We start from the raw sequence: 15,616 nt of genomic DNA on the forward strand, positions 1-15,616 counted from the left end.
GAATAATCAGGTATATAACAATAATTACACTATCATTTGAAAAAATAGCAAAAAGTAAGATAGTTTTGAATTATAGCAAAACACATGAATGTCACATAAGTCCAATCTTCTTAATCCTAAAATACCCTCATCGTCTATTTTAATTGCAGTGTGATTAATTCGACATCTTTATTAATGAAATTATAATTAATTGCTCAAGTATAGATAATAGAACAAATTAATCATATTACTATACTATTTGCCTCCTATTATAATAATAATAATAATCTTTTATTATTATAAAGTCTTCCATAATATGATATTTTCAAAATTTAAAGATGATTTAAGTCAAAACCTTGACAAAATGTAACGGTTCAAATGTCCTTAATAACAAACGTGAAAATAACTCTGAGAGTTTAGTAATACTTCCTTTTAAAGTTGAAATTCAAATTTGCAACTATACGTTAATTGCACTTGAGAATAATACTTCTTTGTGCTCGATTAGGAACCTGTTAATTGTCTCATTAACACATGAAAGATGCATTAACTTAGAGACCTAACTCGACCGATTAAGGCATACAACCTCGATCAAGAAGTACTGAAAGTCTCCCTGCATGTTGAACTAAAAAAATGGGGTTAAAATAGTATTTATCCTTGTACTTGAGAATTTGTTTAATTTTAATCTTTATATTTTCAAATGTCTTGTTTAGTCCCTATACTCTCAATAAATCCTAGATTCAGTCCCTCAAAATTAATTAAATAATAATAATAAATTTCATGTAAAGAAATATTTTTCAAAATTTATAGTGAAAATACTAATAGATAATAAAAAAAACTTTGAAAAAATTAACAAATAGCCTAGTAGTGGGGGCTGAAAAAATACAAGGAATAAAATTGAAAAACTCCCATTATAGAGGGACCAAAATGGTATTTAAAAAAAGTGAATAGAAAGGAAGAAATACCTGCTGAACAGAGTCCTCAATAACTAAACCATAATCAAAGGTTTAAGTAATAACTGTACAGGAAGATTAACAAGTTCATAGTAACAATCTGCACAAGACCAAATCAGAAGACAGGACCTCACATACTTAATTGACAGTACAGCCTCAGAATGTCATGGAAAGCATGATATATGACAAACCGTAATCGACGATCCATATACAAGAATCGAGGAGATAATCACGACATTAGCGACATGGGATTGAGGTATTTCCATTCGTTCACGACAGGCATAACCATCAACTTGATTGAGTTCCCATTCAAAATACAAGTTTCCTTAAACTGTATTATAAGCCCATCCATGCTTATCTAGAAATGATTGTACTGCTTCCTTGATGGCTAAGTTTGGTACTAGCTGGGACTCGTCAAGCAGCTCCCGTGTTATGGGATCAAAGTTACCAACCTAGATAAGGGAGAAAGTAGTCAGAATTGTAGCTACAAGACATGTAGAAGAAGAATAGCAATGCAGGAAAATGTCAACCTTATGAAAATGGTCAAGAATCACTGCTCTCTCATACGTAACCCCACTCGGAGTAATAACAGGGTCGCGAAGAATATCAAGTGTGATTTTACAACAAAGATAATCAGGTACCTGAAAACAATAAATTAGTACCTCCACATGGTTTAAATTGCAAATGTTAGGCCTAAAAGTTTCTAACGACGAAAAAAACTAAAAAAGTAGTAACCAACATGCTTACCTCTGACGGCGCATCTGCCTCGGCAACTTTTTCAAACACACTTCTTAGCGATTTTAATTGATTCCGATGAGCAATTTCGGCTTCATCTACGAACCCTTCTAGTTCAGACTGGTCAAGAAAGTATTTTTGTTCAAGGGCAGCCTCACAAGCTTCTCTGAGAAACAGTACATGTAGATTGACCAAAATCAAAAAAGGAAACGGAATTGGTGATGAAACCCCATCTTTTTTAATGTCTAATCATTATAATTGACATTTTCAGAATTTCAGGTGGGGAAAAGAAAACTTATTTCAAGGTTTGCAGAAATGTGCTGATCATTGATTTGAATAGTGTACATACGTGCATCCAGCTATGGTGTTAGTGGGTTGAGTTGAAACACTTTTTAGTCCCAACACCTAATTGTTCAGGGTTGTAAGTTTCTTCAACCTAAACAACCCCTATTAAATAATGAACCCAATCCAACTATGAAACATTTTGGTTGGTTGGTTCGGGTTACTCAGGTCATTTATTTAAATTTTTGTTTTAAAAATAAGTAAAAGGTTAATTTGTAGAACTTTTATTTAATTATTTTCATATACTGAATTAAGATTAACAAGTCAATTTCAATTTATATTATGAAAATTTTCTTTCCAAAGTGCTAAAAAATTGTTTTTATGAGTTGGAGAATAAATGATCCAAAAAAATCATAAATTAAAATAAAATTGAAATAAACATATGCATATATAATCGTATCGTAAATAAAAGACATACTTTTAAAAATTAATAATAAATTCAAGTTGGTCCGAGTTGGTTTGAATTATTTTAGATGAACCCATGAATCAATCCAACCCATACAATTTTCATTTATTTTAACCCAATCTAACCCAAATCGTACAAGTTAAATTAGGTAGATCGGGGTTTTTCACGTTATCGACTATTTTGAACACCTCTACATCCAACTCTGAAAAGCGAAAACAAAAAGCCTGAACTCAGGGAAAAACAACTTACTTCAATGTCTGCAATTCCCATGAACGTTCGGTAGACGCTTGTTCCCACTCCCTGTATTTTGCTTTAGCAAGTTCCTGCCATATCTCCTCTACTATATAACTCTTCGGATTTGCACCCCTACCAAGATCCAAAGCCTATAAAAAAATAGGTCGAATTAAATCTGCGTTAGCATAATAAACACGTCATCTCTTCATCATCATCACTGTTTTATTAACAAACCAATTTATGGTTTTATAACAAAGTTATAAGACTATATGCTCACTGCCAAGATGCAATATGCATCCGACTGAAAGTCTATATATTGTAACATTTAAAACCGATGCCTTCTTAAATTCTAGAAACTAGAAAGAACTAATTTAACCAAAGCATTCTCAGAAGAAATATCATTCTGAACTTATGACTAGTTCTTATACTTCCCCTCGAATATATATTCATTTTCATTACAACAATGAGAGGTGGTTTGTAAATTCTAGTAAAAAAGATAACTAAATAAATATGTCAACATCCCAGTCAGAATGCTTTATATTTATTAGTGGAATTAGTTGTGAGTACCAGAGTTGCAAAATTCTTTCTTTCAAATTTGATTGGCTCTGTTTCCTAATGATGCGTAGTTACTTTTATTTATTTTACATTCTTGAAAATTTTAATTTAACTGAAACATTCTCAAAAGAAATGAGTGAAGACCACAATAGTTCTGATCAGACTTCTGTATACGAATTAGTGGTATTAAAGGTATGATTGGGGAAATAACCGATTACTTACTCTTCCGAACTTGATTGTCTGTATTTTCTACTAATGCAGTAGTTAATGGGTATTCATTAAACTTCAGGTCTTTGGAAAAAGTTCTGATTGTGTTACCACTGTGATGGTAAGACTTGTGATAGGACACAAAGTGACAGCCTGACATGACATGCCACTCAGCCAACCTAAATTTTACTTTTAAGGTTTTTCAGCGGTCAGACCCCCAGATTTATATCGATAAGAATTAAGATATTCAATTCAACTCACCAACAGTAACGCGACAACTATCATCCATTCTATTACACATTGCTCTGCCTACCTCCTCTAGCTCAAGCTCTCACCCTAGTGGTTTGTGGGGAAGTTCAATGATAGGTCAACTAATTCTATTAATTAATTATTCCCTCTAATCTAACTTTGCCCACGTTGATTGCTCCTCCATTTACAATCTCTTCCTTCTCTCAATCATGAAGCATCGTCATCTGCAGCACCCTCACCTTAGATTCTTACATCTACCTTGCAATCATAAACTCTGCATCACATTCACATCCAATACAAAAACTCGGGTACTCGTCTCCTTCTGGGGTTGAGGACGAAGGGAGCCCCTGAACCATTGGGAAATTTTATCTTCTAGGCTGACCCCCCATAGGATGCAACATCCTACTGAGGCCACTGACGATTTTCAATACGAACTCTATTGGCTCGCAAAGCATTCAATATTTCAAACTATGGTACTAGAAAACAATAATTTTTTTGTAGTACAACAAGTTTTAGGCATACTGCATATAGTTAAAACTGAACAAGTTTTAAATGTTTCAAATTGACCTAATGATGCATCAGACCCTTGCTTCTCCTATTAGAACGAACACAGTGCATCGCTCCTCCATTCAAAGTCATTGCGACAAATTTCTACTAGATTTGAATGATTAATTAATAAGCAATTCTAAGATCAGATATTCAGAACCCAAAAATCTCAATTTTTTTCCCCTTAATTGTTAAGTTAAATATTTTCCAGAGATGTGTCAAAGCTGTGTCCAAAATTGGAAAAAGAAAATATCTTTTGAGATGCACTTTTTAGCATGTCAGACATGGGCCCAAAGCGTGTCCAGACGTATTTGTGTCTGGTATGTGTCCAACAAGGACACTTTGTCAAAAACAAAATGCCTGTGCTTCATAGTTCATAAGAGTAATCTATCAGAATCCTTTTGTTTTTGACAAAGTGTTGGTGCATAGCCATTTCCACCACCACCACAACCTCCACTTGGAACTGCTAGGGAACTTTTCGAAGTACTTCCCATTGATGATTATCCACATTGTATCCGTCATAATTTCAACATTCCTCACTAATGATCGACTTATCTATTCCCCCATTAGCGTCAAGGATCATTTCTTACATGGAGGGCTCAAATTATACTTTGATTTTTCTTGTTTCTAGCCATTCTTCAGAATCATATTTCTCTTATTTCTTCATGTTCAAAGTCCTCAAAGCATTATTATTGTCGTGTGGAAATATCTAAATACAAGCAAAATGGGAGTAGAGACTCCCTACCATCTCATCAATCACTCTTAAACAAAAAATGCACGTCTGGCTAGTGGCAGTTGCTTTCACATAACAACGACCCCATTTCATTGAACTACTTGCTATAACCATCTCTTCCACCCCGTTACTACAACAAACTATAAGAGACTCCCACTTTTTCCTTGCGGTATTAATGCCTAGTTCCCCCTCCTCTCCTCATGAAAGTTGCATATATCATAGTAGATAATCCAATTCCTAAGGGGGGGAAATTGTCTTTTTCTTTGCTTTTTTTAGTAGAAATTTTTGTCTTCGCCACCAAAAGATTCACATCTTCCTACACACAGTTGGCTAAAAGAAAAGCTGACATAGTAGGAATAGGAATAATATTTTCACATTGACTAAGTTGCATGAGCACTATTTTATTTGTAATGATATGAGCCTCTCAACATGTGCGTCAACTTTTCAAATAGCATTTTCAGAAAAGTTTAGTCAAGGGAAAAAATATACAAACTTCTAAAGTGTACAAGTTTATGATTTGATTGATTTCAAAAATATACATAGCAAAGGGTAATCAAGTGCATGAGCCAAGGGTAGAGTCAAAAGTTTCCGTAGGGAAGGAAAAATTTTTTACATCTAAACTACTTTTTATCTGTAGTCTCTCAATTCTGAAAATTCAGGAGGAAAATAAGAGAGAATATGATTTTTTTTATTTAATTCTTGAATCTAAGACAATTCAAGTGGGGCAATTTCCCCCGCCTTCACATTGCCCTATTGAGGCTGTAAATGCAAGAATTATTTTTGCAATTCACTGTTTTTCAATTGAATCTCCAATCCAATTATATACCAGATGACATTGATTCTTTTCTACCCAAAGAGAAGGGGAAAAAGAGGGAACAATACAAAAATGAACAGTTACCTTCTCTAAATGCTTGATTCCTTCCGGATATTCTTTGTTTTGTATTAATGCTAATCCTAACATGTAATGTGCCTGCACATCAAAAATTGCCAACAAATTAATATTGAAAAAGAGAGAAGGGAGGATTATATATCAAGAATCCAAGATAAGAAAAATGCATAAGAAACTGAAAATAACATGGAGGCAGGGGGAGCTGAATTGAAATCATGCACAATATAACTAGGGAAGCCTACAATACAACAGAAGTGACCCATGGGGGGAGGGGGGATCAAGCTTTTATTGAGATAGATGAAAGAATATGTAAGGGCATACAAAAAACAAACCCAACAAAAAGAGGTGACCCAGCAAACTTACAAAACTTCAAAACTTAACTACGATCATAATTACAAAATAACCTAGTGACCATCTGACCGATGCCCACAAGGAGGCATTAAAACTCACCACCCCCCAAATCTCCTCATGGGACCTATCCAACTCTCTAAAAAAATTTATTGTTTCTCTCGAGCCAAGCTCCCCACAAAATATCAAAGAAAGTAATGTGCCACAAAACTTTAACCTTTTCTCTAAAAGGAAAACTCAGGAGCACCTTCTCAATGTAAGAAGTGCTTATTCAGGAGCACCTCCTTAAAATTACTGATGGTGTCAACTTTTAATGAAAGAAGCACTTCCAAAATCAGATAAAACTTCCAACTTCCAGCCATAAAGCATTGTGACAGCGAATTCTTTTAAACTTTAAGACATTCTATTCATATTGATGGAATATTTTTATATCCACTATTACCCTTATTTGCATCTACTACTTGCTATCTGCATCGTGGATACTTCTTTTGGATTGGAGCTCCATTTATAAAATTAATTCTAAGTTTGGCTCTATATGCTGCTCTATCTTTCTCTTACATCTTGTGTATTCTTTTTAGTGTATCACACACACACATATATAATGAGCACATAAACTTTAGTTTGGTTAATGTGCAATAAAGACTTGACACTCCTACACTTGTTGGACACATGAAAGACGCTACGCTTCAAATTTGTTTTTATATATATAAAGGAAGCAACGCAAACACTTTAGTTTGAGTAACGCACAATAGAGACTCAACACTCCAACACTCGTTCGACATTCAGAATTGTCCATACAAAAAATGTTGGTTATCAACAAATTGTATAAATGTGAATATAAAAATGACATATACTTAAATGAAATGTACATTGATAAACACGTCCGTGCCCTAGATTTAGGAAAATTAGGTCTCATCATATTCATGTCATGTTGTGTTAGTTTCTTTATCAGCATATCAGCACTTCCTTATTGGACTCTAAGAAACAACTAAATTTCCAATGTTTATAGAATACAGCAAAGCAATACCTTGACAGAACTGCTATCAAGCTGAATAGCCCTCCGACAGTCCTCCTCCACCTTCTTCCAATCACTATACACCATTGAAAAAGAACTTATCACAACGATAAATTTTCTCCTCTCCACCATAAGGAATGAAAAGGGGCAAGAACTAAAGAGAAATAATGTAAAAACAACAACAACGAATGGAAAGGAATAAGGATAGGTGCCCGTACATACTTCCGCTTGCGATGACACAAAGCACGGTTCGTCAAATAAACAGGAACATTCGGGCATAGTGTAATCGCCTTAAAATCCAAACACCAAGAATATAAAAAAACTAAACAAGTAAAACTAAAGAACCCCAGAATCAAATAACTCGATCTCGATACAATCCCAAACATTCTATCAACAAATTCTGACGAAACCCAAACAGAAACCAGAAAAAAACGATTCGAGAGATGGAGCGAAACCTCGGTATAAGCTTCAATGGCAGCTCCAATTCGACCCTTTTGAAAATAGTGGTTGCCATCTTTTCTGAGAAGTTCGGCCTGTTTTGCAGCGCCAGACAAGGCCACTCCTGGCCCCATTACCAATCAAGGAAATCAAAGCGACGATGCTGAATGTAACTATGGGGTTTTTCTTTGATTCAGCAAATCTAGAAACAGAGAGAATTTTGCAGAAATGGGATTTTAGAGTGATTGATTAAGAAGAAGAAGAAGAAGAAGAAGAAGAAGAAGCGTTTTCTTGAGAAGAGAGGAGAGGGTTAAGGTTCAGGACATTTCCAGGCAAAAAGATGTGTTGACACCAAATTTCACATCTCCTCCTTTATTTATTTTATTTTATTGAGAAAATTTTCTTTATTTATTTTATATGGATAACATAAAATCACTTTTCTTTATGTATCGGCCTATTTTTCTCCATTAAAAATCCATATTTGAAGGTAAGGTTTTGAGTCTGATTTATAATACAAAACTCATTATATTTTCATCATAATCCAATACTCTTTTCCACCGTTTTTATGTTTTACGATTCTATTTCCATTCCATCCTTGGTATATATCATGCATTTCAATACTCTTCTAATTTTCAGTAATTTTGATTACATCCTAGCTTCCCAAATATCTCTTCCAAATCTTTGTACAGTTAAAAAAACATATAGGCAAAATTGCAAATTTTCAATTGAGTCCTTAAACTTATATCAGTGTTAATATTGGACCCTCAAATTTACTATAGTTATAGAATTTGGACCCTCAAATGATAAAATTTAAACTCTCGAACTTATACAAATGTTAGAATTACTACAATTATGTAAGTTTGAGAGTTTAATTTTAACACTTTATAAGTTTGAGGACTTAATTTTTACAATTGAGACGGTGTTTGGGACGTTGAATTAGTTATTATAGTCTGAAAGTTATAATGATATGTGTTTGAGATACATATTATTTTAGTTTATGTTATAATAGTTTATGTTTGATGTACATACTATTTTAGTTTAGGTAGGAAATAATAAGTATCATAACAAAGATGAAAAGAGATAATTAGTAGAAAATAGTAAACACTGTAACAAAAAGATTTGTTTGAGAAAATTAATACTATAGCTAATTGTATGAAATAATAGTTGGAAATACCAACTATTATAATTAGAACCTCAAACATAGAGTAGGCTATAATAGCTCACTTCATCTAGTTAAATTGATGCCCCAAACACCTTTAAAAGATCGAGCATACAATTACAATTATCATCATACTTTGAGGGCGATTTTTGCAATTTGCCTACAAAAATTTTTTCCTCTGTAAATTGTAGTTGGTAATGATTTTCTGTTTGGTAACCAGTTTTTTTTTTTTTTAAAAAAAAAAAAAATGAAGCTTATTTTTCTCTCAATTTCTTATAATGATTTGCATATTTCTTAATAACAATGGTTGAATTCTTAGTCAAATTTAAAAAACAAAAGCAAGCTTTAAAAAACTACTTTTTTTAGTTTTCAAAATTTGACTTGGTTTTTAAAATTAGTGATAAAAAGTAGATAACAAATAAAAAAATTTGATTTGAAATAAAGTCTATGGGCTTAATTTTAAAAAACAAGAACAAAAAATCAAATAGTTAACAAACGGGAAGTTAGGTTCTAAATTTTAATTTATAACAATTCCGCTTATGTAATTTACAATTTGTAACGATTTAGTCTTTATTGTTAAAAATATTACTTAGGTTTAATTGAATTATATCTTACACATGTAGATTGATAAACTGATATGTAATTAAATTTTTTAGAAACTATAAGATTAAATCGGGACCTAATTATATTCATTTAAATTATGAACTTTCGTAAGAGTACCAACATGCACTCTTATTTAGATTTTGTTTGAAAAATCATGTGAAACTTATAATCGTTTCGATTAAACTAATAAATTATTGTAAGTGAATCAAATTCGAAGATTTATTAAGATGCCTTTGAAAATCACAACACCTCAATTCTTCTACGTGTACGTATGTGGACTTTTTTCAAATGTTAGATTAACAAAATGAATTATTAAAAGTAATGCATCGACGATTTTCAAAAGAGATTCAAAATAAGAGTCAAATTTTACCTTCTTATGAAAGTTTAGAAGTTTAGTTGATAAAATCATGAGTTTTAGACGATGTTATCAAAATAAAATACTATCAAATATGTAAATTGATACAGTTCTGAAACTTCATGATTTAAATTAATATAATAATCAACTCCAAAGTTTAGAAAATATATGTGCTAGACATTTTGAAGGTTGCCATATCTATTAATAAAAATTATACTTAATATATGTTGATAATCCAAATAAATTTTCATTGTAAAATGAAACAATTATTAAAAACTATTTTTTGTTTTTAAAAAATGACTATATTTTAGAATTGTCAACTATATTAACTATTAGTTACACGCTTCTAAGTTTAGTTGAAAATTGTAGTTTGATATTTATCGATATAGATTTCCAAGAATTAGCAACAAATATACGTTGATATTCTAAATAAAATATAATATTATTCAAAATATTTAAGGTCTTTGTAACGCACTTTTAAAAATTAATTTTTATTCTAGAAACAAAGTTTAAAATATTTAAAGTCTTTGTAACTCTCTTTTTTGTGCTTGGCTGACTGTGAGAGATAAGTTGGGTACTCGGTATTGGGTTAGAAGGTGGAATGTCTCGTTCGATGGTACGTGTCTCTTGTGTCTCTTGTGTGTAGGTGGGAGGTGGGTTTGGGAGTCTCGAGATAATTTATTTTTCGAGTGTGTGTTTGGGAGAGAGGTTTAGTCGGGTGTGTTATGTTTGTTGGGGTTGTTCCATTGGGTGGTTGGGTGGGACGTTGAGCTGAATTGGATTTGTCGAGTGGGGGCGGGTAAGGGGGTACGAAGTAAGTTGTTTTTAGTCTTTTGGTGTGTTTCTATTTATTATATATGGCGAGAGAGGAATCGTCGGCTTCATGGAGGTCGTCTAAGGACGACGTAAGCTTTATTCCATCTTATTGTCTCTATGGTTCGTGCTCATACTGTTTCTTGGCGAGTTGATCTTCTTGGTCTTCTCTAGTTTATTATTATTATTATTATTAATGTTCTTTCTTAATTATTGTGTTCAGTCTTTTGTTTTCTTTGGGTGTTGCCCTCGGTTTGTGGGGTTTGTTTTGTTTCGTGATTGGTTCTCTTGGTCGTTTTTTCTGTTTTCTTTTGCTATGACTTTTGATCTCTGGTTCTATTAAGAGCTCGATCTTTATTGTTGCTTTGTTTGTTGTGGTGCCTTGATCCCGGACTGTGGGATCCTCCTGTTGTTGTATAATAATATTACCTATTAAAAAAATGAAACAATATTTAATTATAAACAATAATTAAATTCAAGTTTATCTACAGAAACTAGTTTTGTAAAGTAGCCAATAACATATTTCACTTTAAAAAAAAAAAAGCAAATAAACTATTTGACTTGTTAGGTTAGCGAAATCATGATATCAAAGTGAGATGAGATAATTAAACTACATATATTTTACTACCATGTGTGCGATGCAATTAAAAAAAAAACATTTGAGTACAATAAATAAAACTTGGGCGACTTCGTATATCTTCAACTTCAAATCTAATTGTCAAAGCGAGCATAGCTCAACCGATATACGATATGTGTTAGTGATCATGAAATTTATGGTTCAAATCTCCTCACCCTGAGTATACTAAAAAACCCCTTCAATTCTTAGTTCATACACTAATTATCCGCATGAATTAATTTTAATATTAATTTAATTAAAATGATTGTTACCTCTAAAGTTGGCTTAGTCAATCTTTCACCTTCACAATTGTTGAATTAGGGTACAAAATAACTCATTCAAAACCCATTTAAACGGTGTATAGAAATTTAGATAAAGGGACATGGGGATCAATCCAAACACAATTTAGTAGATAAGACATTAATTACAATCTCAAATATCAATAATTCGATCTTTCACCTCTACCATTATTGAATCGGACAAAGGGATAGAGGGGGAAAACGAGAAATCAAAAGTTTATCTCTCAAACCTATTTTAGATGATATAAACATAGATAGATTATGCCTTTATGTTACATTTTAGTATATACACTTGTTAATTTTCAAGACTATATTTGATATTAATTTTTAAATTTTTAATTCAATCATAATTTCAAATATGGTTCTAAAAGGTCCATTAACATTGATAATGTCTCATAGAATGTAGATTGCATACTAAACTTACTCCCATACATAAAAGATATTCACACTTTAGTATTTAAACATAATATAAACAATTTTATGTCATTATTTTTATTTTAAGATTAAAATAAAATAAATATCAATATTTATGGCCTAAAATAAATTAAAAGCTTTTTTTAAAAAAAAAAAAAAAAAAGAAAAAAAAAGTTGTACTCAAAACGGAGGAAAATAACGTAGCATGCCGTTAAACTTGCAACTTCCGTTGTAGTCTAGTTGGTTAGGATACGCGGCTCTCACCCGAGAGACCCGGGTTCAAATCCCGGCAACGGAATTTTCTTATTTTTATTTTTGTTTGCAACGCTCTCTATATATTTGTAATTTGTTTGTATAAATTACTAGGTTTTTCCATGTAATTATTTTAAACTAAAATATCGTTAATATATATTATAAATATTATGATAATAGATGTCCATTAGATGCTTATCTTTAACGTCTATTAATCATGTGTCATGTTCTAATTTCTCAAAATATTCTTCATATGTCTCAACATTATACATTAGACAAAATCCATGAAATTTGGAGAAAATAGAGAATTTAAAGAATTTTCTTATTTTATATTTTGCTCATTTATTTTATTTTGTTTATTTATATACTATGTTTAATTTATTTTAATATTTATTTATTTTCTTGTTATATCATGTTATATTTATTTTAATATTATATTTTATTGGTATATGTGTTCCCGTTATGCTCCTCAAGTTCACAATATGCTATCAACACGAGCTCTTATCGCTTTCTTCGCTAAAGGTAGATTATAAAGATATGTCGATTTTTTTTTCCTCTTCGGTATAATTAATAAATTTAATGTTATTTTTCATATTTAATATCTATTAAATTTCTAATATCAATACAATATTTTATAATAGTGTTACTATGAAAAATATTATAAAATTAGAATTTGTAGCATTTGATATCAATGGTAATAATTATTTGTCATTAGTATTATTTTATTATTATATGTGCTTAATGACAAATATTATCAAATTATTTGTCATTTGATACCAATACAAATAAACTATTTGACTTGTTAGGTTAACCAAATCATAAAAGTGAGATGAGATAATTAAACTACATATGTTTTACTGCCATATGTGTGATACATGAAAAAATAAAAATAAAATAAAAACATTTGAGTGCAATAAATAAAACTTGTGAATTTGTGTATCTTCAACTTCAAATCTAATTGTCAAAGTGAGCATAGGTCAACTGACATACGATATATGTGAGTGACCATGCAATCTATGGTTCAAATCTCCTCATCCTGGTTATATTAAAAAAAAAAATCAAATATTAGTTCATACACTAATTATCCACATGAATTAGTTTTTATATTAATTTAATTAAAATGATTGTTACCTTCAAAGTTGATTTGATCGATCTTTCACCTTCACAATTGTTGAATTAGAGTAAAAACGATTCCCTCAAACCCCATTTAGACAGTGTATAAAAAAATAGAAATTTAGTATATAAGACATTAATTACAATCTCAAATATCAACAATTCAATTTACCACCTCTACAATCATTTAACTAGACAAAGGAGTGGAGGGAAAAACCATAAATCAAAAGTTTATCTCTCAAACCTATTTTAGATTATGTAAATATAGATAGATCATAATGCCTTTATGTTACATTTTAGTATATACACTTGTTAATTTTCAAGACTTTGTTTGATATTAATTTTTAAATTTTTAATTCAATCATATTTTCAAGTATGATTCTAAAAGGTCTATTGACTTTGATAATGTCTTGTAGAATGTAGATGGCATATTAAACTTACTCTCATACATAAAGATATTCACATTTTAGTATTTAAACCTAATATAAACAATTTTACGTCATTATTTTTATTTTATTTTGAGATTAAAATAAAATAAAATAAAATATAAATATAAATATTTATGCCCTAAAATAATTTTTTTTTTTTTTTTTTTAATGTTGAACTTAAAACAGAGAAAAAAAAAAAAGTAGCACAAATGTAACATTTCTTATAATTTTATTTGTTTTAATATAGATATTTACTAATGCCGCTTAATTTGCAACTTCCGTTGTAGTCTAGTTGGTCAGGATACTCGGCTCTCACCCGAGAGACCCGGGTTCAAGTCCCGGCAACGGAATTTTATTATTTTTATTTTTGTTTGTAACTCTCTCTATATATTTGTAATTTTTTTGTATTTATTACTTGTTTTTTCCATGTAATTATTTTAATCTAAAATATAAAGTTGTTCATATTATAAATATTATGATAATAGATGTCCATTAGATTCTCATGTTTAGTGTCTATTTGTCACGTATCATGTTCTAATTTCTCAAAATATTGTCCATATATCTCAACATTACACATTGCGCAAAATCTATGAAATTAGGAGAAAATGGATAATTTAGAGAATTTTCTTATTTTATATTTTGCTATTTTATTTATTTATATATTATGTTTAATTTATTTTAATATTTATTTATCTTATTATTATATCATATTATATTAATTTTGTTGATATCCGTGTTCCCGTTATGCTCCTCAAGTTCACAACGTGCTATCAACACAAACTCTTATCATTTTTCCCACTAAACGTAGGTCATAAAGATATGTCGATTTTTTTTCTCTTCGTTATAATTAATAAATTTAATGTTATTGGCATATTTAACATCTATTAAATTTCTAATATCAATTCAACATTTTGTAATAATGTTACTAAGAAAAATATCATAAAATTAGAATTTGTAGCATTTGATATTAATGGTAATAATTTGTCATTAATACTTGATGCCACAATACACCTGGATGCTGTAAAAATGTGATCATCAGAAAATATTTTTTTTTCCCCTAAAACTCGTCGTAAATGGATGCATTTGAGTCTCCAAAATTTTAAATCAATATGTTAGAGAAAATATTTTTCTACATTTCGGATATGCTTTTGCAGTAGCAGTATCGAGAGAAAGGTTTTAAACAGTATTCTGAACTAATTTCATGTATTCTTGTGGCTAAATAAAATAACGAGTTATTGATGAAAAATCATGAATCTCGCCCAATTGGAACAACATCATTCCTTGAAGTGAATGTTGTGAATGTTAATAATCGGGGTCGAGGTCGCGGTCGCGGTTGTGTGACTATGGCAGAGGAATAAATAATAATTATTTTTGTGTTAGTTGTTCTAATCATTGAAATTTTAAAAGAACCACACAAAATGATAATCACAAAGGAAAAGCTCTACATGATAATAGTTCAAAAAGTGTTGAAAATAAATGCTTTCGATGTGGAATGACTGAGCATTGGTCACGTACCTGTTGTACATCAAAACACTTAATTGATCTCTATCAAGCATCACTGAAGAAAAAAGGAAAAAATATGGAAACAAATTTTGCATACTAGGATAATGGGATATTTTATCCGTTTAATATAACATATTTTTATGTGGCACATTTTTCCAAAACTTCTGAAGAGAAAATTGGCACAATTGAGGGCATGATAAACGTTTCTTTTGATTTTGATAATATTTAGTATTAATTAGGGGTGGACAGCAAAACTGCTCAAACCAAACCAAATTGCAAAACTGAATCGATTTTTAAGCAAAACCGAATTTTTCGGTTCGATGCAGTTCGTGTGGGTGTTGAAACCGAATTTAAACGGTTTGGAAGCTTGAAAACCGATATATATATATATATATATATATATATATATATTAAATTTAAAACTAAAAGCAAGAA

At 30.7% G+C, this 15,616-nt stretch overlaps 1 protein-coding gene and 2 non-coding genes across 6 annotated transcripts; 2 read left to right on the forward strand and 1 right to left on the reverse strand.

Annotated features, from left to right (window-relative positions):
- Window positions 1-938: 938 nt before the first annotated feature.
- Window positions 939-7,991, reverse strand: LOC120077115 (E3 ubiquitin-protein ligase CHIP). Of its 4 annotated transcripts, none has more exons than XM_039031010.1 (8): window positions 7,644-7,991; window positions 7,411-7,415; window positions 7,201-7,264; window positions 5,835-5,906; window positions 2,662-2,795; window positions 1,677-1,830; window positions 1,460-1,570; window positions 939-1,381 (listed from the first exon to the last, which is right to left on the reverse strand). In XM_039031010.1, exons 1-8 carry the CDS (start codon window positions 7,758-7,760, stop codon window positions 1,256-1,258), a joined length of 783 nt encoding a protein of 260 aa, XP_038886938.1. In that variant the 5' UTR covers window positions 7,761-7,991; the 3' UTR covers window positions 939-1,255. The 4 variants fall into 4 exon arrangements, with proteins under 4 accessions (XP_038886938.1, XP_038886939.1, XP_038886937.1 ...); XM_039031011.1 differs by having other exon boundaries at window positions 7,407-7,415; XM_039031009.1 differs by having other exon boundaries at window positions 7,411-7,478; window positions 7,644-7,990.
- A 4,119-nt stretch (window positions 7,992-12,110) lies between these two features.
- On the forward strand, window positions 12,111-12,183 carry TRNAE-CUC. Its single transcript has one exon. It is a non-coding gene; the product is annotated as a tRNA-Glu (tRNA).
- A 1,772-nt stretch (window positions 12,184-13,955) lies between these two features.
- On the forward strand, window positions 13,956-14,028 carry TRNAE-CUC. Its single transcript has one exon. It is a non-coding gene; the product is annotated as a tRNA-Glu (tRNA).
- Window positions 14,029-15,616: the final 1,588 nt, after the last annotated feature.

This window comes from Benincasa hispida, chromosome 5, assembly GCF_009727055.1.
Source record: "Benincasa hispida cultivar B227 chromosome 5, ASM972705v1, whole genome shotgun sequence".
Classification (NCBI taxonomy): Eukaryota; Viridiplantae; Streptophyta; class Magnoliopsida; order Cucurbitales; family Cucurbitaceae; genus Benincasa; species Benincasa hispida.